Source organism: Bos indicus x Bos taurus, chromosome 11 (genome assembly GCF_003369695.1).
Source record: "Bos indicus x Bos taurus breed Angus x Brahman F1 hybrid chromosome 11, Bos_hybrid_MaternalHap_v2.0, whole genome shotgun sequence".
Taxonomy (NCBI): domain Eukaryota; kingdom Metazoa; phylum Chordata; class Mammalia; order Artiodactyla; family Bovidae; genus Bos; species Bos indicus x Bos taurus.
This window is the reverse complement of record NC_040086.1, coordinates 3,698,304-3,722,056: the sequence shown is the minus strand read 5'-3', so window position 1 is coordinate 3,722,056 and position 23,753 is coordinate 3,698,304. Positions and strand designations below refer to the sequence as shown.

The window sequence follows — 23,753 nt, the reverse complement described above, 5'->3', positions numbered from 1 at the left end:
GTCAGGCAGACGGGGTGGTGGCGAGCACGGCACCTGGGCCAGAGCCGTGAGGACCCCAGGGGCGGCAGAGGTGAGCTGTCTTCACCAACTTCTTAAACAAGTGTTAAGGTAACACACGCTGACCATGAAGATTTTATAAAATTTAGAAAAGCACAAAGAAGAAACAGGATGTTCATAACTGGAGGCAGGCGGGGGTTTCCAAGAAGCAGAGGCAGGCCACGCAGTGAGGCCTGCCCCTGGGAGGAGGACCCTCCCCTCGGAGCCTCAGGGTCCCTACCCTAACGCAGGGGGACGGCCGGCACCCCAGGCCCGGGCGATCAGACAGGGCCAGGGGTGACAGCGCGGAGGGCGGGCGGCTGCCTGGTCTGGGAGCGCTGTGAGTCTGCGAACGGCCCTACAGAGGTGTCAGCAGGGCAGACGTGAGTAGGGCAACCAGGGTGTTCGCTGCACCCCTGTCCAGAGTGCTGACACTGCACGTTATCAACAGTTCAACGACAGCAAGGTGGATAAATGACAGTGTGCTGCAAATGTAAGACTTCCAGTGAAAGTCAACGTCGCTCACTCGTGTCCAACTCTTTGTGACCCCATGGACAATACAGTCCAGGGAATTCTCCAGGCCGGCACACTGGAGTGGGTAGCCTGTCCCTTCTCCAGCGGATCTTCCTGACCCAGGAATCGAACCCGGGTCTCCTGCATTGCAAGCGGATTCTTTACAGACTGAGATATGAGGGAAGCCCCGGTAAGACCTCCATTTATTAACCCTCCAACATGCTCACAAGACAGTCAAGTGAGAAGGGCAGGCTTCTCCGCCAGGGCGGAATCACACCTGCAGCTGCACGTGTGTATGCGTGCATTCTCCGTGCTACGCAGGGACTGGCGAGGTAGCCAGTGTGCGGATCAACCTCGCTCACAGCCATGTGTATGTACGTAACTGGCTCTAGGCTATGTGTCAAGACGTTATTAGCACTGTTCCTCGTAACAGCAAGCACGCGGAGAGCTGCTCTGTAGGGTGCGGGGCGGGTATGAAACCACGGGAGTAGGGGCTCGTTTGTATTCTCCAGTTTTCCCTCAAGGACTACCACTCGCCCACGTGATGGAAGCTGTGAGAGTGCTCAGCGTGTCAGAAGCTGCCCCAGGCCATCTGTGCTGGGCGGGCAGTGCCACACAGCCCCTCGGCGGGCTGCCCACGTGCCCCCTGGCCTCCTGAGGCCCCTGTGCTCAGAGGCTGTCAGGATCAACTACTGTTTCCTCAAACATGTTCAAGAAACCAGCCTGCGTGGAGGCCTGGATGGAGTGGCATCAACTGTACTCCCGCCTCAGGCCTGGTCTCTGATGGACCAGACGCTCCGACAGTGACAGCTGAGCCCCTCCGTCTTTCTCGCTTCCTTGCTGCATCTCGGGGGCCTGCGTCTCACCGGAGTCATCCTTCCGACCAGCTCGCAGCTGACGGCACTGGGGACACCAAGGCAGGGGGCAAGAACTTCCTAAACGCGCGTCGGTAAGCGGCCCTGAGGTCACGGGGTGTGGGGGGCTCGGAAAGACCGAACAGGACAAAATGGTTGCCTTTTTACTAAATGCTCCTGTCAGGAGGCAGGCGCTCAGACCTCGCTCTTGCACATGACTGTGAGAAGGTCAAACGGCAGAGACACAGAAAGGATAAGAGAGTCGAACGCTCTGAAGAGTCTGGTGAGAGGACAAATGGGACGGAACACTCAGCAGAAGTGACTGGGAAACGAGCCTGGAACAGCATTGGCGGCTGCATGGAAGAAGACCGGAAAGCAGGTTTCTTATCCTTTCTTTAGGCATGTGAGGCGAGGGGCTCCCAGCAGGGCTGGGAACAAGGCATCGCTGACAGCGGACAGTCTTATCTTAGTCCCTGGGGTTCCCTCTGCAAATGAGCCTGCGGCCTCGGAGGCAGAACACAATTAAGGCTGGGGACGGCGGGCGGCTGCCAGGAAAGGCTCACTGGACGCTGGCTCAGGAAAGCAAACCCAGCCCCCGGCCGGGAGAAGAGGGGCCCTGCAGTCTGCAGACACCGCATCCTGTGACGGGGACAGCAGGGGCCTGGGGGACGCTCAGGACAGGGGGTGGCTGGGGACACTGGGCACCAGGCGGTGGCCACGCGGCCGCCTCGGAACATCCGCTTCCCTCCCGGAGTTCCGCTCCCTGACTGGAAGAACACTGTCCAGGTGGGACCGTGCCAGGGGTTTGACTTTGCAGACCTGGGGCAGTTTTCCAAAGTCAAGCCAGAGCACGGCGGCGGCGCGGCTGGGACTCACCTGCGCATGCACTCCAGGGCCTGCGTGAACACCTGCGGGGCCATGCCGTGCTCGTGCTGCAGGATCAGGCACTGCTCCAGCGTCACCGACATCGCCGTGCGGTCCTTGGCACTCTTGCAGCTGGTGAACCGGACCCCGTTGAGGCGGCGGCAGACCTGCCGACAGGAGAGCAGGGGCAGCTTGGAGCAAAACGAGGGCGCCCCTCACCTGGGGAGGCGGTGTGTGGCGACCTCTCCACACCCAGGCCCAGCCTCGGCTCCAAGGAGCTGGTCTCAAGACAGGCCACGGCCCGGGTGGCCCTGGGCTGGGGGTCTCCCCATAGAAGGCAGCTTCCTCCCAGAAGCCCTGCCGTCCATGCAGCCACCTGACCAGCTGCCCCCTTCCCAACTCTGCTGGGACTGGCCCTTTGCTGCTGACCCCTGACTCTCAGCGGTCAGCACAGCTCCCAGGATACCCAGCCCCACCAGGTTTCCAGGCCTTTCTGGAAGTCAGAGCACAGACCGCTAGTCTCTACGCGCCTCCTCATCCGCACAGGTGGGGACAGCACAGCAGACCCGCTTCCCTGCGGCCACCTTCTGCCCACAGACTCCCCCAGCAAGATGGAGGGCCTGCGCAGGCTGAGGCTGCAGCCCCTCCGGAGCAGGGGGCACCTCTGCTCCCTGTGGGAAGAGTGCCTAGAAGCACAAGCTCTGCCACCAGGCACAACCCCAGACACACAGCTCCAGGTCCAGAAAGCCCTAGAACAAAAGACTGTCGGGTAAGTTTGTGGCGGCCATACTTGGCAACATGCCCAGATCTGAGAGCATGTCAAACTACTTATAATTTTTATTTATCCCATTTTGTATAAATATTCATAGTTTGCTAAGTCACTTCAGTCTTGTCCAACTCTTTTCAACCCCATGGTCTGTAGCCCACCAGGCTCCTCTGTCCATGGGGTTTTCCACGCAAGAATACTGGAGTGGGCTGCCATGACCTCCTCAGGGGGATCTTCCCGACCCAGAGATCAAACCCACATCTCTTACAGCTCCTGCATTGGCAGGCAGGTTCTCACTAGTGCCGGCTGGAAAACTCCCTAATTCATACTTTGCAATAAGGCAACGTTTGTTCAGCAGGTTGATTCCAGACCCCAGACTGCTAATGAATGTGAAACCATCCACGTGCACATCACACCCAGATGACCCTGTCACACGCCTGTGCACACACTGTACACTATACACCCATCACCTTTCTGAAGCACGGAGCCCGATGAATTCTAAAATATCTGGCCACAGGAGCCTCAGATAAACACCTCCAGGCCTGTACAAGAGGCTGCACTGTGAGAACAAGATGAGCGTCTCGTGAGAGGCCACTCCTCTACCAGAAGCCACGTGCAGCGGGACCCAGGGTGTGCTGCTCTCAGAAAGACACCAGCGGTGCTGCGGGGACACGGCACCACGGCAGATGGCACCACGCCTGCTTCTCAGGCCAGGAGGCCTCAGGCGAGACCATGCAGCTACTAGCAGAGGTGCCACTGGCAGAGGGCAGAGTGCAGGCCCACAACACGCCTCAGTCCAGTCCAGTCCAGTCGCTCAGTCGTGTCCAACTCTGCGACCCCATGAACCGCAGCACACCAGGCCTCCCTGTCCATCACCGACTCCCGGAGTTCACCCAAACTCACGTCCATCGAGTCAGTGATGCCATCCAGCCATCTCATCCTCTGTCGTCCCCTTCTCCTCCTGCCCCCAATCCCTCCCAGCATCAGAGTCTTTTCAAATGAGTCAGCTCTTCACATCAGGTGGCCAAAGTACTGGAGTTTCAGCTTCAACATCAGTCCTTCCAATGAACACCCAGGACTGATCTCCTTTAGGATGGACTGGTTGGATCTCCTTGCAGTCCAAGGGACTCTCAAGAGTCTTCTCCAACACCACAGTTCAAAAACATCAATTCTTATGTACTCTGCTTTCTTTATATTCCAAACTCTCACATCCATACATGACCACTGGAAAAACCATAGCCTTGACTAGATAGATCTTTGTTGGCAAAGTAATGTCTCTGCTTTTTAATATGCTGTCTAGGTTGGTCATAACTTTCCTTCCAAGGAGTAAGCATCTTTTAATTTCATGGCTGCAATCACCATCTGCAGTGATTTTGGAGCCCCAAAAAATAATGTCAGCCACTGTTTCCACTGTTTCCCCATCTATTTGCCATGAAGTGATGGGACTGGATGCTATGATCTTAGTTTTCTGTGTAGAGAAGGACAAAACAGAAAAGACCCAAGCAAGTTTGGCCAAAACCATCAGGAGGAAGATGGCTGTCTTATGAGAGCAGACAAAAAATTAAAAAAAAAAAAAAAGACTCTAAGACTGAGCAGCCCCTGAGTTATGGAAACAGTGAATTAACCCAAATTCATAAAAATCGTAACTAATGAAGCGAGGTTGAACATGGACAAGATCACTGAATCCCACAGGCTGGAGAGCTCACGACTGAAACGTGGGGCACAAGCCAGAACTACAGACAGGTCAAACAGGATTACATCCCCAGGTGGGGGCTGAGCACCACAGGTCCTGGAGGGCGGCCAGAGTGGCCAGAGGCGCAGGTGCATCCTTGCCTGCGTCTGGCTGCAGGCTCCAGTCCTGGCTAGGCTAACAGCCAGTGTGGGGTGCTGGAGGGTCTCCCCATGCATGAAATGAGGGGGTTCAGTTCAGTTGCGTCCGACTCTGCGACCCCATTGGACTACAGCATGTCAGGCTCCCCTGTCCATCACCAACTCCAAAAGCATACTCAAACTCACATCTATAGAGTCAGTGATGCCATCCAACCATCTCATCCTCCGTCATCCCCTTCTCCTGTCTTCAATCAGGGTCTTTTAAAATGAGTCAGTTCTTCGTATCAGGTGGCCAAAGTACTGGAGTTTCAGCTTCAGCATCAGTCCTTCCAGTGAATATTCAGGACTGGTTTCCTTTAGGATGGACTGGTTGGATCTCCTTGCAGTCCAGGAACTCTCAAGAGTCTTCTCCAACACCACAGTTCAAAAGCATCAATTCTTTGGCGCTCAGCTTTCTTTATAGTCCAACTCTCACATCCATACATGACCACTGGAAAAACCATAGCCTTGACTAGACAGATCTTTGTTGGCAAAGTAATGTCTCTGCTTTTTAATATGCTGTCTAGGTTGGTCATAGCTTTTCTTCCAAGGAGCAAGCATCTTTTAATTTCATGGCTGCAGTTACCATCTGCAGTGATTTTGGAGCCCCCAAAAATAAAGTCTCTCACTGTTTCCATTGTTTCCCCATTTATCTGCCATGAAGTGATGGGACCAGATGCCATGACGTTAGTTTTCTGAATGTTGAGCTTTAAGCCAACTTTTTCACTCTCCTCTTTCACCTTCATCAAGAGGCTTTTTAGTTCCTCTTCACTTTCTGCCATAAAGGTGGTGTCATGTGCATATCTGAGGTTATTGATATTTCTCCTGGCAATCTTGATTCCAGCTTGTGCTTCTTCCAACCCAGCGTTTCTTATGATGTACTCTGCATAGAAGTTAAATAAGCAGGGTGACAATATACAGCCTTGATGTACTTCTTTCCTGATTTGGAAACAGCCTGTTGTTCCATGTCCAGTTCTAACTGTTGCTTCTTGACCTGCATACAGATTTCTCATGAGGGGGTTAGGCCTAATAATGTTTCCACTCTGTGCATGAGAACCAGTGTGGCCGCCCCAGGGGACACATCCCCTTGTCAAGGGTGAGTGAATGATGAGCTCTGAAATGGCCCTGGTACCCAGGGCTCAGACAGGGACTTGGAGCTCCACAAACAAATTCCTGAGAAAACATCTGACATATAAGGACTTCCCTTCAGGAGAAATGAGGAGATTGGAGCGGCAGTGTACCGGAAACACTGTTGAAAGAGAGGACACGGGTCCAGGCGGCCTCGCTGTGAACCTGTTTAAAGCCGCAGTGAGCCATGAAGTTAAGCACGTAGGGACTGTGCAGGCTATTGCCGGGGACGACCTGCTCATAAGCCTGGTTACCACACGCCCGGGGGAAGACTCTGAGTCATGCTCATCAGCCCTCAGGCAGCCCCAACGTAAGCAGTTCACGGCAACTCTCAGCATCTCCTGGGGCCGGGGCACACGTCCAGGGATTCTCCCGTGTTCTTGGGGAGAAATCTGTCCTCACTCCTGGTTGAGACTTTAATTTGTTGCTGCTGTTTTATTATTACTATTGTGAACACCTCCCCCCACCACAGCGTGTACCTCGGCGGCTTGCCACAGAATGTCGACGTTCTTGTTCTTCCTGGCGTGCACGTTCTGACCCAGGAACCGCAGCAGCTCTGGCAGGCATGTCTGGCTCCGGGATCGAGGTAGACCTGGAAGAGGGAAGGGGTCGTGGAGCTGGGCCGCCCCAGGGGACAAAAGACAGCGGGTGAAATCTGCTGTGAGTGAAAAAAAAAAACTTACAGTCCTCAGGCAGAACTTCCTTAAACTGCTCGAAGTAGGAATTTAACCGCACCAAGCTCTCCACGTTGATAACTTCTTGTAAAGATGTGTCGCCGAACCTTTGGAGTCACAAGGGGACACCATGAGTTTGCCAGCGTGACTTGCTTCTAGGACCAGGTGACCACATCACAGGCAACAGCGCCGATTCTCTCGGTCCTTACGTGTCTAAGCTTACGGTCATCTGTCCATGTTGGTGACAAGTCCAACATGTTTTGTCAGCACGAGGGATAACCTGGGACAGACATGCCTCAGAGGCAGCCAGGCCCTCAGGCAGCCCTGCCCTGGCCCCTGCTCCGCGAGGTGCTCCCATCCCCGAGGTGCCCAGAGCAGGACAGCAGCGGGGCTGTGGCTGGGGAGTCACGACAGTCCTGTCCTCGAGTCTGCCACTGAGGGACCATTCCCGACCGGCTGTTTCTGCTGGACAGTCCACCCTTCTCCACGCAGGCACCAGGCCCGCAGGGAGTGGGGAGGAAAGCCACCCATGAGGGAGCCGTGGGTGCTGTCAGACACGCAGCTCTGCAGTCCCAGGCCTGGACGCCCATCCCCTCCAGTACTTCCTGCCCAGGGACCTCCGTGCACATCTGCCTTGTCCCAGTCCTGGGTCATCTCATCCCGTGGGTCCACCACGGCCCGCCCACCCAGATGCCCACGATGGCCTTTCCTCCAGGCCCCGGCTCCCTTGGGGTCACCCTGGGACACGAGGGGGCTGTGCTGGTTTAGACCCTGCTCCCACCTCCCCCTGTGCATGCTATGTCCTCCCACCTGGCTTGGCCTCAACCCTTTGCAGAAACACCTCTTCTAGAAACAACTATCACTTCAGGAACAGTAACTGCAGACGCCAGCACGTTATCTCCTCCCTGCCAGGGGCCCCAACGCTGCCCACTCTTCCTGAGGTGGACGCCTCAGCGCTGCCCACACCTGCCAGGTCTCTGCTTCCTGGGCCGGTGTGCCCTCTGCCCCCAGCAGACCCTCCTTCTGGCTCCGGAATACCAGCCACTTGCCACCCACAGGGAGGCCTGGCTCTCGTACCCACCCTGCTGTGGACCACGTCTCAGCTCCCTTCGGGTCCTCCTGTCTGCACTGTCCTGGCCTGACCCAGCCTCTGGCCCGGACTCTTCTGAACAACCTCGTCACATCGGACCTCATGTCTTTCCAGCACATGGCCAGCAGGTAATCTCCTTCAAATGTGATCTGGCTCCTGACCTGTCCCACTAAAAGGTGTCTGACCGTGGAGGGAGGACCCCTTACCTGGGGGTCAGTGGACACTGACCACTGGGCTCAAGAGGCCCAAGAGGAATTATCGTCCTGGAGACCAGGCGTTCTTATCAGTAGGTGCTTTATGATAGCTCTTAATTCTAAACCATACCTATCGCAGGCATGTAATGATGGAACAGGAAGGTGTTCATGGATCAGTAGGTCAGCAGCAGCTACACACACAACCTCCCCCGCCATCACAGACGCACACGTGCCTGCACGCACGGGCACGCGCAACGCCTCCCCGCCAGGTGACCCTGAAGGAATTTTCAAGGCACAGGATTTAGGATCAAGGCGTGGCTCTCACCCCACCTGCCTTTGCTCAGGCTTCTTGGCCTGGGACTCCAGGTCTCTCCTCCACCTCCTTATATGAACAACTCCTACTTACTCTCCAACACCCACAAGTGCCTGGAAGCACTTCCAGGACGCGCTCTCATACCTCACAAGCGCCACCACTCCCTGCTACCAGCCCACCTCTAGCGGTCACAGACCACGTCTGGTTCATCTTTGTGTCCCAGCACCACCAAAGACAGGCCCAGGGTGAACGTGAAGACAGGGTGACAGGTCCACAGAGCCCTGAAGAGGACTGAGTACACGCTCTCTGCCAGCTCGAGCGCCCACGCCTGCACCCGGCCCGCACCTCTCGGCCAGCGTCTGCTGCTCGTTGATGCCCACGTTGAAGAGCACGGGCTGCACCCGCAGCAGCATCCCGCTCTGGATCTCCCGGGGCAGCGCATCAAACAGGGGGCCCGGCAGCGGGATCCGCACATTAAAGCCGTCCCTGCAACAGAGAGGAAGAGGGGCTGGGCCTGTGGCCGGGAGGCAGGAGGCGGGTGAGCAAGGAGAGGAAGGGCGGGCCAGGCTCGGTGACCTCCGAGCGGCTGGGCACCAGCCAGCCCGGGGCTGTGAAATGAGTGTCGCAGGCTGTGAGCAGCTGAGTGATACAGAAGAAAGCAAAAATGAAGAGCGTGTCACGTGTGATGAACACAAATGAAAATACTGCGCTGGTTCTGAGAATCAGAAAACTCTGCCTACCGATTTCCTGTGATGACGGGCAGCATGTCAGTGGACGCGTTAGAAGTGGCCTGAGTGACTTTGAAGGTCACGTTCCTCAAGTCCATGATCCCAAGGCTCATGTCCTCCAGCATGGCCAGCTCCTCCCCTGGAGGCCAGAAAGGGAGGGGGCTGTCAGGCAGAGGGGCCCTGCACTCAGGCCAGCCACGCAAGGCAGGCGACGGGCTCAGGGCGCTGAGACGCGGCGGGAGGGTAGGGGAGCTGGAGGAGGTTTCCTGAGTGCCTTCCAACTTCTCCGTGAGCACACCCCACTATGCGAGTCCCATGGCCACATTACGAAGGGCAGCTGGCACAACTCTGTATTCTTGGCCCTCTCCTGGTGAAGGAAGCAGGGACAGGGACGCCTATGTGGGGAACTTCAGGAACAAAAGCCATCTCTTTGGATGTTTTAATCTTTCCACATTCTTTAGATTTTCTATCTAAAGGATTTCTTTAGGTATTTCTTCAATGTCTTACAACTCCAAAGATAAACAGATACATTAATAAAAAAATTTACCTACTTTTACCACCTAAGAAGAAATAAACAGAAAATGAAGGTAAGGAGAAGAAATGCCTTTATAAGACAATTTGGAAATATCAGAATTTTTAAAGTGTTCCTATCTGTTGACCCACCAACTTTCCTTCCAAATGATTTAGTGGGTGCAAAAATGGGCCAAAAGTACACAAAAATATGCAAAGATGTTTTAACAGGAACAATTCTCAAACAGCCCAAGTGTTCCACAGGAAGCTATTCTTTAAAAATTGTCATCTATCCTCAACTAGAAAAACCTTCAAGATGTGTAACAAAGGCACCACAGGGGGCTGTGTGTGTGTGTGTGTGTGTGTGTGTGTGTGTGTGGTGTGTGTGTGTGGGGGGTGTGTGTGTGGGGGGGGTGTGTGTGTGTGTGTGGGGGGGGGGGGGGGGGGGCTGTGTGTGTGTGTGTGTGTGTGTGTGTGGTGTGTGTGTGTGGGGGGGTGTGTGTGTGTGTGTGTGTGTGTGTGTGTGTGTGTGTGTGTGGTGTGTGTGTGTGTGGTGTGTGTGTGTGGGGGGTGTGTGTGTGGGGGGGGTGTGTGTGTGTGTGTGTGGTGTGTGTGTGTGGGGGGGGGGCTGTGTGTGTGTGTGTGTGTGTGGTGTGTGTGTGTGGGGGGGGTGTGTGTGTGTGTGTACAACTATACAGGGCTGTTTTTAGTTCTCTGTTATACACTTGGGAGCTTTTTGGATACACTTTACTCAGCACGCACTACCCGCGCTTCAGAAAGCCACTGAGGGGCCAGGAGGGGCCCCACAGCAGGCCCCCGCCCCGGCTCACCGTAGGTGCTAAGCAGGCTCTCGAACTGCGCCAGCAGCCCGATGGTGTAGAGCTGCCGCAGGAAGCCGTCGTCGTGCAGGCAGTTCCTCAGCTTGATGATGAAGCCGCAGATGAGCGCCGTCAGCTGCGGGGACAAGACACCGCCTCGCCTCGCTCCTGGCCCAGCCGCGTCCTGCGCCCGCACCGCTCTGCCCGCAGCAGCCCCACGCCCTTGGGGCCTGGGGCCAGGAACGCGGAGGCCATGGGGGACAAAGGCTGCAGTGAAGGCGCTCCAGGCTTGCTGCTTCTAGAGGTCAGTCTAGTTTTGATTCAGCTCCTGACCCGACCTTGGGGTTACTCCTGGGCCAGAACCTTCTGGAAGCCCAGAACAATTTCCCCTAGATGCGGGAAAAGCCCTCTATGCCCACAGATCCAGTCCAGTGCTGAATGGAAACTGGGGTGCTCATGACGAGGCGCACAAGCAGAGAACAGGGCCCTCAAGAGTTTCCTGGGCAAGGGCTCTGGTCACACCCTGCCCTCGCAGGCATCCCAGGCCCCAAGGGGGACAGGAAGCACACAAACCCGCCCAGCTGCTGCCACTGTTCCCGCTACTGACTACATCACTGGCATCTGTAAACTAGGGTGCTCATTTAAGCTCTGCCTCCTCTGCAGGGAAATCACCAGAACAGAGTGGTGCCTGAGCAGGTGTAACACCTGCTGTTTTACAAACAGGTTGTGCGTCTTCTTTGCAGGGAGAAACAAAGGTGACCCCATGCCTGTGCGACCCCAGGCCCCTTGGGGCAGGTTTGGGGGAGCAGGGGCGGCGGCCCCTGAGCACCCATGAGCCTCCAGCTCCCCCTCCCCCGCCCTCCACACCCACATCCGGGCCGCAGGCCGCACGGGCAAAGCCACACGCAGGAGAGCACGGCCCTGCTGGCTTCCTCCAGGGTGCAAGAGGGCCAGGCCGGCAGGCCAGGCCCAGGTCTGGGCTCGCTCGTGGCACGTACCGTCTGGCAGAAGACCACGTCGCGGCGGTACTGCAGGCTCAGGAAGCTGGCGATGGTGGGCGCGCTGTCCTGCATGAGCAGGAAGACCATCGCTTTCTTGGCCTTGTCGCTCATCATGGCCACGCAGTCGGTGAGGGTCGTCAGCAGCGGGTACAGGGCCTCGCTCCACTCACCTGGCACGAGGGAGGGGCGCCTGAGAAGGCAGCGTGCGGGAGGCCCCAGCCCAGCCCTGCCGCCCTGTCCAGTCCGCCCCACTCCAGGAGGCCCGCAGCTGGCGCCCAGTGCAGCCTGTCTCTGCCCTTCTAGCCTGAGGCGTCTCCAGGGGGCCTGCCCGCCCACTCTCCCGACCCGCTGGGGACTCTGCACCAAACACTCCTGACTGTCCCCTCCCTGGACGATGGCAGAAAGGCTCCAAGAGCGCGTGGCGTCTGCTGAGGCCGGTCCCTCTCAGGGCCCCCGGGAGACCTGTCACCTGGCTTCTCTTGACCCAGGCAGCAGGGCAGGGAGCCCTGTGCTTCTGGAGCAAGGGCAGCCACCCGCACTGAGCCTCTGCTCAGCGGGCTCAGGCCCTCGGCCCGTGTCTGGGGACAGAGCCTTCCCCAAGGCAGCCCACATTCTCAGCCCCTGTGTCCCTGCCCCGATCCTCACCTTCCTGTCATCTATTCCTAGCGTACTGGGGTTTTTTTTCTTTTTCTTTTTTTGGAATATCAGGAAACTTTGACCCTGTACCAAAACAATTTTTAAAAAATAGATGCTCGGGGAAAATGAACAGAGTGAAAGGTATTTTTGGCCTTGGCTCTTTTTGTCTTTTCTATCTAGAAGACGTTCAACAGATAGGTGCTGGCTCATTACTGCTGGGGAAGCCCCCCCAGCATCCAGCGTGCGGCCCAGGCAGGGCGCCCTCCTGGGAAGGGGTGTGGGTCACTGGGTGCCCATGGCCATCATCCTACTCGGGACAGGCCTCATGAGCAGGGCAGCTACCAGGATGGTCAACTTTGTCTCAGATAAACAGCATCTAAACAAGAGAAAAGGGGGCACAGCTCTGCCCTGTGTGTGCATCACACTCTGTTGAGAAACAAATTTAGAGAAACGCCTAAAACCTACAAAAGGACTTCCCTGTATGGTCGACACAGATTTGCAAGTCTACACAGCAACTCAGAATTTGGAAACGATCTAAGTGTGCACGAGTCTACACAGCAGTTCAGAATTTGGAAACGATCTAAGTGTGCACGCAAGGCACACTGCACATGCGTGAGGATTTCCATCTGTCACGGAAACAGGCGGCTGAAATGCAGCAAGTCTACAGCAGGAAGGCCTCAGGAAGGAGACCACAGTGACGAGGAGCCCTGGATGGAGGAGTGGGAAGCGTGAGTCCCGGGCCCGGCTGCTGCCGAGCGGTGGTGGGGACGCTGGGGCAGGCCCCCACCACTGAGCCACGGGGCCTTCGCACCAAAATGGGACGGCTGCAGTAAATGACACCCACGTCTCTTCCTTCCTCTAAAATTCTCCAAGGCCATGCTTTTGTTTCTTTGAATAACTCTGTTGAATCCAGGTCAAGTATACTCAACCACTATCAAAAAAGGCCAATTTTAGCATTAAGTTTTAACAGTCAAGTCCTGTGGGGAGAGGCAGGTAGGCATTCAGACCATCCTTCACCTAAGAAGTAAATGCTCTGAGAGCAAATGCTGCCAACTTTGCTTGACTTTTCCACTTAATGTGAATATATATGTGTAATATGCAAATTTACGATCATTTTAACCTGAAAATGAGCAGAATATATAAGTGGTCTTATTTGACTGAACAAGCTGTCTGCATATAATTTTTTTACTTTGCCTTACTTATGTTTAAACAAAATTCATATAAGAATGGCTCAGTTTTGCTACATTAGAGGGGAAAAAACACTGGAAAAAACTGTAGTGTTGGAAGAATGGTTTAAAAAAAATAGAAAGCACTCAGAATTTGTCAAAGAGAAGAGGCGTAGCCCTGAACAGGAGACGAGCCTGACATCGCCCAGAGACAGGCTCAGCGTGTCTGGGTGGCTCCAGGGCTCGTGCAGAGTGTCGACCAGCCCTTAGTGAATACTTGTGAGACCTCACTTTTACCTGTTTTCTCATCTAATCCACAAAGAAGGGGTGACTAATACGGGTAAGGAAACAGCCTCACAGAGGCTGAGTCTTTTCCCAGACACACAGAAAAGAACTGCCGTCTGTCTACACGTCTGACTGTGTAAGTGCGCAGCGGCTGGGGACAAGACTGTGGGTCAACATGAAGACAGAGCAAAATTTAAAACTTCTAAACAAAATGAACTTCAGGGGCAATAATGAGATTTCCTCTGGAATTAACCAGATTTAAGGAATTAACCTGAATTAAGTATCTGGGATGTTAGGGCTGGTGAAGGGGTTTACTCGGCCTCCTTCATCGAGAAAGCCTGGCCATGAAAAAAAACCAGCAGTGACGAAGCAGCACCCTCTGTGGGACAAGCTCCTGTCTCCCTGCTCACCCGCAACACCCACTGAGGGGCCAGCCCAGGACCACGCGGCTTCAGACAGCTGTGCTTTTGTGTGTTCTCATTAACAGGGGCCGGAAGGGAGGAAGTAGGGAGATACGAGGATGTGCGTGTTCTAACTCGGACTCAACACAGCTCTGTGAGGAAAGCTGAGGGAACTCTTGGCAGGGAACCATCTGCGTTCATCTGACGTCAACTGTGGGCAGGCCACCTGAGTGTCAGGGAGGTGGTGGAGCTGACAGGAGACGAGGAGAGCGTACAAGCCAGGCTGTTTGCTGCCTGGGAAGCACAGGACCGCCCGTCAGCTCCGCAAACTGCAGGATGTGCAGAGCTGAGGGAGCCCGAGCTGCTCCAGGGCCACCACCACCTCCCCTGGTCTTAATTTCTGGGGACCGTCACTGCCACAGAGCCTGGGGAGACAGCGCAGTGTGAGGCACCAACCTGCCATGCAGGTGAGCTCAGCGGGGCTGCGAGTCTGGGGACCGGCTGGGGAGGGGGCGCCGAGGTAACTGCCCAAGCAGCTGCCAGGCCTTGGAGAGCCCAGGGGACTGGTGCTGAGACCTGCTCATGGCCAGACTAAACTTGGGGCAGGGCAGGGGGAGAGAAACAGGGGCTGAAGCAGGCTGGTGGGCCTGTTACAAGGTGCCCGATCGGACTGCCCGCTGAGGCACCAACAGCACCCGGGGCGCTGGGGGAACGGCCGTGAGCAGAGCTGAGTACCCGGTGCCCTGGGAGTGAGAGGGTGCTCTGAGCGCACGGGAACAGGGTGGTGAAGCTCATGGTCCTGGCTAGCTGCGCTTGGGTAGGCAGCATGTGTCTCGCCCTGTGCGCCTGCGCAGTCAGGGGCAGGGAAGCAAAACAAAACAAACATCGTATCTGGGGGTCTCATGCTCGCTCTGGGAGAACCACAAGCCACGTTCAGGAAACGCAATATGAACTAGAGCAGGGGTCGGCACGTTTTCTCTCTAAAGCACTACACTCCGTGTTTCAGGCTCTAAAGGCCCTGGGGTCTCTGTTGCCACTGCTGAATTCTGGAATTGCCCCCGGGCAGCCACGGAACTGTGTGAACGAACAGGTGTGACTCACTTCAGGACAATGGTATCTAGGTGAACGGGATTCCCTCAGAGCTGTGGCTGGCCGACCCCTGAACTAGAGTCATAAACACCGATTCCTCCATGCAGATGAAGCAGAAAGGACTCCATTTCTAGCACTAACTCCACCTGAGGCCCCAGCAGGGTCTGACGGGAAGTCTGAGGCCGCAGCCAGACTCAGAACAGAGGATGCTGCGAGATGCGAGGTCACAGCACCTGGGCAGCTACGCCTCATCTGCCTCCCTGCCTTCATGGGATGCTTGCAGAATCGGGTGGAATCACAGGAAGAATCATTTATAAACATGAACTTGTCTTAACCAGGCCCCCGACTCCAGGACCCCCAGAGACGGAGACACAAGCCGTCTGAACGGCTGCAGGATGCCACAGTGCCCAGCCCGCCTGGCCCCTCGGCATACCCAAGGGCAGCTGCTAGATCCCGCACAAGGAAGAAACCCCTCGAGGATCCTCCCAACTCTGGGAGCACACGGTAATCTGACAGTGGAGCTACACACACGACCTGGATATTAAAAAGAGGTCTGCGGAGCCTTGAACGGAAACCACGTACCTGGGCTGGACTCTTCAGGAGGGGGGCTGCAATCTGCACAGAAATGGAGGTGACATGGATGATTAAGGCACGCACACAGTTCAAACACCAACAACTCAACGCTTAGAGCAACTGCGGCAGCAGCTGGCAGTAAGCTGGCTCAACTGAGCGGAGAAGAGGCTAGGGGCCTGCCCGCCTCTTCCCGAGGGGTCCCATGGAGGTGGTGGGGCCGCTGGGAGCGCACCGCCCAACACACCAGCGTCAGCACTCATGTTGCTGACACTTCAACATGACACGCTCTTCCGGAAGAGCAGGTTAACGTGTCACAGTGCGATAACGCCCCCACGTCCATCGCATGGCATGTGCCGGAGCCCATGCTGACCCACGACATCTGGAAGCAGACGTGCAGTGAGAGACACTGACCAGTAAATAAGCGTCCAGTTCAGAGCCCACTGCCCTGATGGGCCGCGGAGCCTGGGCTAGAGGTCAACTGCTGAGATCCAAAAGGTTGGGGTCCGGTCAGAAAACCCATATACCAAACACGTCCACGCCAATCTTTACCACGTAAGCCAAATACAAAACCTTTATGATTGAGGGAGGGCTACTACTGGAACGCCCCCTTGGGTCCCTTAAAGATACCGTTTAACTTGATTTCACCCTCACTGAGTAGCATCGGGAAGTACTCACTTGAATTTCACTTTTCCCTTAAAAACTCTAAAATTTTCCTGGTTAACTGTGTGTGCCACTTATTAAGAAACAAGTTTGAAAGGGATTGTTTGGGGGTAAAAGCTTATTTTACGTCTGAACTTTTGGTTTCCAACAATGTTTTCAGATCCTTAAATAGGCAGTTTCAGATCCCCAAGAACAGACAGAGCCAGCTGGATGGAGACTTGACACCCTGGACTTTGCAGGAGGGCGGTGGCCAGGATCTTCCCTCTAATTGTATTTGGCCATGACTTCTTAAACTGGCCAGCAGGACAGAAAACAGACCAACGTTCAAGACCTGTGTGTGGTGAAGACTTCAGTGTCATCACCAGAGCTCAAACCTCCCGAGGCCATCTGCTTCCTAAGGAGGAAAGCCACCATGGGGTCTGTGACACAGAACATCTATCTGGTTAAAACCTGAAGTGCCTCAGACCTGGGAAGAATACCAACTCCTGCCTCCCCAGAACCTCTGAGATCCCGAATCTCCATGAGGAGAAGGGTCTAGAGGCCTGCTTCCATGATCCGCACTGATCCCAAGCAGCTGGGCTGGGACTACGCCTAAGAAGAGGTCAGGGGCTAAACCTGCTGGGCAAATTCATCTTCAGTAACAGGGAGAGGGAGGGATCTCCTCTGGTGGCCTTAGGGCACTGAGTCCCTTGAGATTTGTTGACCACAGTGGACTGCTCCACACACAGGCAGCATGTAATCTCAAGGGCACACGACCTGGGGTGTGACCCGTGGACCTCAGGTTAACAGAAAGCAGGTCCGAGGTTGGAATAACTCTCTGGGGACGAGGAGAGCAGGAGTGTGTGTGCATGGAATGTCGTGGAAGTCAGCAGATCCTGGCAGGTTGGGGGGCAGGGGTGAAGATGGGTCACTTGGGGAGACAACCAGGAGGAACAGGCCCATGAGCCCCTGTGGCTCCTGCCAGTGGGGACTGGCCAGTGGGTCCTGCTGAGCCCTGGCCCCAGGGGAACCCCGCCCACCAGGCAAGGTCGAGGCAGGGCAACTTCCTGATGAAAGATGAAAACCAAGGACCCAGCACGGGGTGGAGAACTGAATGAAAAGGGATAATAAAGTCTTTCCAAGAAGCAGGAGTTGTTGTTCACAGGTAATAAATAAACGTGTGAACCCAACCTGCTCGTTAGGCCGAAAGGACCACCCTGGGAACTTGGAAGGGCATCAGGAAGCATGACAGAGCCCAGCTCTGGCCCCTGAGGACAAGAGACAGAGTAAGACAAACGTCTCAGTCTGGTTCCCCTGATCCGCCGCTGCACACGGGGGTCTGAATGGCTTCCTGGCTATGCTTAGGATCACGGGCGGGTACTTTGGAGGCACATGGTTTCATATGTTTCTCTGAATGCTGATCAGCAGAGTCAGACTCTCAGACACTTCCTACTCCTGTGAGCACAACAGAGCTGATCTGTCGGGCACACACAGGTACCAGCCACGCCCTAGATATCATAAATAAATGCTCATTTAAATCACTTCAAAACTGCACTAAAATGTGTGTTTGAACATTACGAGATGTGCCTAGAAAAAGAGGACATTTAATAAGTTATGAGCATAACAGTATACCTCATTAAACAAACTACCTCCTGCATTTTTTTAAAACTCCTATCAATAACTTTTATCTCCAGAAATATGTTTAAATTGCAAGCAGGACAATATTAAAGAGACATGAGCAATGAACTTTCAAAAGATTGTTAAAAGCAACACAATTTACGGTAAAAAATGAGAACACGAACGACGACAAAACAGCTCCATGAACTAAACACAGGTCTGGGGAACTGAAAGTCAAACCCTCAGAGATGGAGTGTGGAGGACGCAGACACTGTGGAGACACACGCTCGTGAGAGGAGCGGCCTGGGGACAGACTGCAGGAGGGCTGGTGCGGAGGGCATCTGACACACCAAGCCACTCCAACAGGAGCCTGACTGTCTTGAAGGAACGCTGCCCAGTGTGGAAACAAGTCCTGCTGCAGGAGGCCCGTCAGCGCCTCGCCTCTACCGCGTGATGCTCCCAAAGGGGAGCGAGCAGGCGGCAGCGGCCGGTCTCAGCTGCCTGGCCCACGGCCCCACCAGCTCTTAGGAAAGGCCGGAGCTTTAGGGACCAAGCACCTCCGTATTCAGAAAGCACGGTACCCCCAGCTTTAGGAGCCAGCAGAATGGAGTGCCTGGTTAGGCTCCGTCTCCACAGACGGTGGGCTCTTTATGCAGCAGGCTGCTCCAGGCCACTGTCCTGCCATCCACGGAGAGACCCACCTGGAGGTGGCGCTGAACAGATAAACCCCGCTGGGCCCCCAGGTGTGGCAGAGGGGCGCACCCCGAGTTACCAGCACCGGCCAGGGCAGCAGGCTGCAGCTGTAAAAGGGCTCCCAGCCCACGACCACCAGCCTCTACAGACAAGTGCTGGCCTGCCAACAGCTTGCTCTTCCCTGCATGCTACGCCTGCTCCTTCACCCCTGATGCAACAGGCAATCTCACCAGAAAGGTGTCTACCATTCCGCCTCCTTCAGGTTCCCAGGTGGGTGGACAAACCACAGATGCTTAGGAACCCGACCCTCCAGACACAGCAGGGGGACCTGGGAGGGCTGAGGGCCAACAAGCCATGAAGACGCGGAGAGCCCCCGGCCCCCACCTGCTGCTCCGGGCACTGTGACACCCCCTTCTACTGAGAGGCCTCCCTGCAGTCTGCGTGGGGTCATGGAGTTAGAGACACATGGACAGACAGACAGTATGCGTGGGACCCGGGCTGCATACGCACGTGTGGGTGTGGTCGGGTGAGGGCAGCATGCAGCGGAGGGGCATGGCGAGGAGGGGGCATCGCAGAGGACGTCCTCCGGTCGGATCCAGTAGGCCTGGCTGCCCTGGTTACCTTTCCGGCTGGAGCCGCTGCCGGCGCCCAGGAGGCCATCTTCGCAGCCCTCGCCCTGCAGGCGCTCGCGCTGCAGCAGCTTGTCCACCCGCTGGATGATGCACTCCAGGCTCTTGTCCACATTCAGCCACACCTTCTCCTTCCAGAGCAAGGGCACGGGGTCAGTGCCTCGGGTGGGACAGAACACAAGCCAGACACCCCCCGACTTGGACCCCCACCTGGGCCCCATGCTCCCTAAAGCCCTCAATTTAGAAACAGCGAGATAATTCACAGCTCCTTATCACAGGTGCATTTGCTTTTCCAAAGACAAATCAATGTCCTGTTTTGTGAAGAGTCTGCCGGTTACTATCCCAGAGGCCAGGGCAGGCAGAAGAGACAGTCTCATCCCCTCCTCCGTCCACTGCAGACCTCACATGACCGTCACAGGAGACCAAGGTCTTCTGAGGGGGAGCTGCTGATGACTTGGGTTGGGGAGGGGGTGGCTCCAGAAACACAGGCAGAATTCAGGACACTGGGGTGGGGCTGCAGGAGCCCAGTGCCTCTGAAGAGCACACCCAACAAGCGACAGAGTTGGCTTTGTGATGTGTCACTACGAGAGGGACAGACCTGATCTTGGAGCCCACCTTTCGGGAAAGCATGATATGTCAGAGCACAGCTCCCAAGTCCTCAGTCTCTCAGTTCCAGGAAGATGCAGCCTGGCAGGGCCGATGGCCAGAGAGAGAGCAAGGCCTTGCGTTTTCAAGGCCAGCTCAGCTCGGGGGGTGGGGTGGGGGGAGTGCGGACTCACCCACTCCTCCTCGTGCCAATCCACCTGCAGAGAAGACCGGCTGTTCCTGCCCGACCACCGAGCCATGAGGGTATCCTGGTCGTTCCGCAGCATCACCTGCTCCTCCTCGGTCGAGGTGGGCGAGGCCTTGGAGGCGATGTAGTCAGGCCGGGCGGCATTCAGCCCGTGGATGGAGGTGGCCAGCAGCTTGCAGTCACACACAGTGACCAGCTGCCGGGTCTGCAGGGACACATGCACGCCCAGCCTCTGAGCACCCAACCCGTGCTGAGCAGGCCTTACCAAGGGGCGGAGGAAGCGTCCCAGCTTCAACAAGCCCCCCGGCACTCGCTGCAAAGTCAAGGGCATGGAGCCGTCACCGAGGATCCTGAGCCCCGGGCTCTGTCACTATCTTGCCCCCGCTCCAGCGCTATGGCCACAGGCCAGTCCCAGACCTCCGTTCCAGGCCATGTGGGAAACAGACCTGAAGGCAGACAGACCTTCGAGGTCATCCCAACGTCCCCACTCGTGTGGACAGCTCCCGGCACATGTGAGGTGTCCAGGGGTTTTCAGACACCCGAGGGACCCACCCCACCTGCAGCAGGGGAGTCCCTCCTACCTTGTCTGCCAAGATGGCAAGTGTTCTTTCCAGGCCAGTGGCAGACCTGTCCTTGGCCGCCCTCGAGAGCCGCTCGGCGTAGTAACTCACTTGGGTTTTGAGGGTGTTGATCTGGGCGATGATCTCCTTAGCCCTGATGATGTCCTGTGGTATGTAGATGATAGACTGGCAGCTGGATGACGTGCTAGGAAGGATTGGAACAGATTCAAAAGGGTTCTCCCAAGTTGACAAGGCTGGAGACACCCTCCCAACCCCAGCCCGCACCCAACGCAAGGTGAAGCGTCCTGTTCCTCAGGGGTGTTTTCCTAGGCTAGTCTAGTTGTTGACGGGCAAGAGTAAATTTCAGGAGATCCATCCTGTCTATATGGTAGAGGCTTGAAATGTTAAAATACAATTAAGTCTTTTATCTACATTCCCACGTATCTGTATCTCTACTGTGTTTATACACATGTGTACAGATACTGAGCCTGGTAGTCATCTGAACATCCACCCTCTTTCACCTAAGAACCTCTTCGTTCAGTTTCTAAGTGTTACCTAAATGGAGACTTGGGGTCTGCTGATACTGGAAGAGGTCACGTCACAGTACAAGGAGACTTCAGTGGGGGCTGGACTTTGCCAAAAGATTCCTGGTTTCTCATTTGGCCAATGAGGACTTCAAACTTCCTATGCATAGACGTACATCCTCCTTCGTGTGTTTACCTCAGCAAGTCCCCAGAAAACTGGGCTTCTGTCCTTTCTCTCCTGCTCTGGGACTCCCTTACTTAAAAAATCCTGTCCCAAGGGGTGAAAGGGGTGTGGAGAACGCGCCGAACCGGAGGCAAGGCCCTCAGTGACTTAGGAAACCGGTCCTCCCATCTCTTGCCAGGCGATGTGTGTGCCTCTTGGGATGCAACGCCAGAGACACAGCTCAGCCACTGCCCGGCACAAACACCAGCCTCTGGGGAACCAGCTCCATCTGGGGACCTTCTAGATGGGGACATAAACTGAATGTCTCTTCGCTAAAATGCCAAATCAACCCTATATTACAAACTTATTTTTCAGACCACCTGAGGAAGCGAGGGAAGCAGGGGGAAAACATACAAGGCACCCATCTTTCACAGAATGAGGGGCCTTGACTGACACCCTCAAAGAACTGCCCTTTGACTCTGGGGGAGGAGAGAGAAGGTGGAGGACCACACCCTCCTTCGTTGCCCCAGGAGAAGAGGGTCATGTGATCAGGGATGAGCCCTTTCCTTACTGGGCTCTTTCCAGGCTAACCCAAAGCCGGGTCACCAAGAAACGGCCCTGCCCTGCCCCCTGACAGACTACGGGGTCAGCATGCACACACGAAAACCACAGCACCCCAGAACAAACAACACCCCGAGCCCAGACATCACAGTGAGAAATGATGGAGGTGTCAGAAGCCCATGCAGCAGGCCGCAGTCAGGCCCGCACAGCATGAGGCGTGCACGCTGCTCTCCAAGCTGCAATCACTCTGCCCAATGAATAGCTGCCACTCAGCGGAGTCGAGTCTTAGGGCGGGAGTTTTCAAATCTCTTCTTCCCAGGCCCCAGCCAAGAGAACACACATAACATGAGGTGCACGTTCGTGTGTGTGTGTGGAATGGTGTGTCCATTTCAGCAAATACGAAGCCTCCAGCCAGCCGGAGAGGAATCACCTCCCCACTCCCCATGAGTCCTCACACCCAGGTCTTATCAGTAACTGGGGCTCACAGAGGGGCCACATGGCAGGAGTGAGAAAGGACACACCTCAAACAGTGGCTGTTCATGGACAACTGTGAACAGCAGTCGTGTGAGCACGAAGACTAAAAATGGGGCAGCTGCAGAGCCTCGGCTGGGGGACAGGGCCATGTCCCCGTGGCACCCTGGCCCTCCCGGCCAGGGCCCTGAGCTGCTCCAGCTCCATGACGGTAGCGGTTCCAAGGGCAGCGGGAGCCTCACGAGTCCTGGTGCAGAACCCCTGTCCTGGACCGGGGCCGCACTCCGTGTGAGTCTGGGGAGGCCTGGAGCAGCACCCGGGGACCCCAGTCAGCAGGCACCAGGATTCCATTCTTTGGTGGAGAAGTCATCTGATTATATTAACCCCTGGTTTGCCGTCCAGGAGTAAAACTGACCCTAGTAATTTGTTTTGCAAATCTCCATTAACCATTAAATATAAAAATGTACGCAGGGGACTTCCCTGCTGGTCTACGGTTAAGACACTGTGCTTCCATGGCAGGGGCAGGGATTCAGTGCCTGCTCAGGGAACTAAGACCCTATGTGCCATGAAGCATGGCCAAAGGAAAAAAAAGTAAGCTGGTTTCATTCCTGCGAGAGGTGAAGGGGAAATAAAAACAGAAGAGCCTTAGATGGCAGTAAAAGAAGCCAGGAAGGGACTCCCAAACACACCACGGTACTGGCTTGAAGCCTCAGCACCTGAGACCTGCCTGGCCTAGGTGCCTCCTCGTCATGGAGAGAGAGCTGGGTCTTTGCTCCGAGTGATGCAGCCAGACTGGGAGGGTTTGAAACAGCAGACTGGAGACGGGCTATTCATTATCACAGAACATTGCAGTTGGAAGGGAGTTCCATCTACGAGACTACAACTAGGAGCCTGCGGGGGCGTGGCGGGGGCAGCACCTCACAGAGGAGGGGACAGGCTTTCTCTGCACGAGAGCAAGACCCAAACGCACACTCTCCACAGACAGAGAACTCACCAACACTCCTCAAAACTGCTAAAGAGAAGAACCAAGACGAAATATTAGCAGTTTGTTAGCAAACGGCAAATGCAAAACAAAAAAACGTAAAAACCAAGTTCTCTTTCATCAAAATTCTGGAGATAACTTGAGGAAGCCCCGACTACAGGGAGGATTCAGCTTAGGAGCCCAAGGTGCTCCCTGGTCGAAGCAGCGTCTGCGCGTGTGCTTGAGCCCCAGGGAGAAGCCCATGTGGTGGGCTACACCTGGGCTGAGGAGAGCTCCCCTGGTGCAAACCATTCCTGCAGGCGGTTTTATGCCATTAGTAGGAAAATACATAAACATGTACATTATATATTTGAAAAATACTACAAAAAGCCTTTGGGGAATAAGAGTCCTGAAGTTCACATGCAGAATAACTGGTACCAACACCCCGACCTTCCTGGGACAGGGCCAGCCCCTTGACTGGCTTTCTCCTCCAGGGCCCCACGCCAGCTCGAGTCGCACGCTCACACCTCCACACGGCCCATGCAGTGCAGCGACACACATGCGGCTGGCCGTGCAGAGCGGCGGTGGCACAGGAAGCTGTCTTTGCCCTAATTCCCAGGGGACCACCAGGCTG

At 55.6% G+C, this 23,753-nt stretch overlaps 1 protein-coding gene across 16 annotated transcripts in view; it reads right to left on the bottom strand.

The window, feature by feature from the left end:
• INPP4A (inositol polyphosphate-4-phosphatase type I A) overlaps positions 1-23,753 on the bottom strand; it is a 119,133-nt gene that overhangs the window by 8,721 nt on the left and 86,659 nt on the right. For 4 of the 16 annotated variants that reach the window (XM_027554640.1, XM_027554644.1, XM_027554655.1 and 1 more), the window contains 12 exons: positions 23,153-23,170; positions 20,461-20,644; positions 19,866-20,084; positions 18,968-19,217; positions 15,518-15,550; positions 11,356-11,528; positions 10,370-10,493; positions 9,042-9,168; positions 8,647-8,787; positions 6,714-6,811; positions 6,510-6,622; positions 2,280-2,434 (listed from right to left, as the gene is read on the bottom strand). In XM_027554640.1, coding sequence (XP_027410441.1) covers positions 2,280-2,434; positions 6,510-6,622; positions 6,714-6,811; positions 8,647-8,787; positions 9,042-9,168; positions 10,370-10,493; positions 11,356-11,528; positions 15,518-15,550; positions 18,968-19,217; positions 19,866-20,084; positions 20,461-20,644; positions 23,153-23,170 — 1,635 coding nt within the window. The remainder of the gene's footprint in view (positions 1-2,279; positions 2,435-6,509; positions 6,623-6,713; positions 6,812-8,646; positions 8,788-9,041; positions 9,169-10,369; positions 10,494-11,355; positions 11,529-15,517; positions 15,551-18,967; positions 19,218-19,865; positions 20,085-20,460; positions 20,645-23,152; positions 23,171-23,753) is intronic. The other 12 variants (XM_027554651.1, XM_027554648.1, XM_027554641.1 and 9 more) reach the window with 8 other exon arrangements.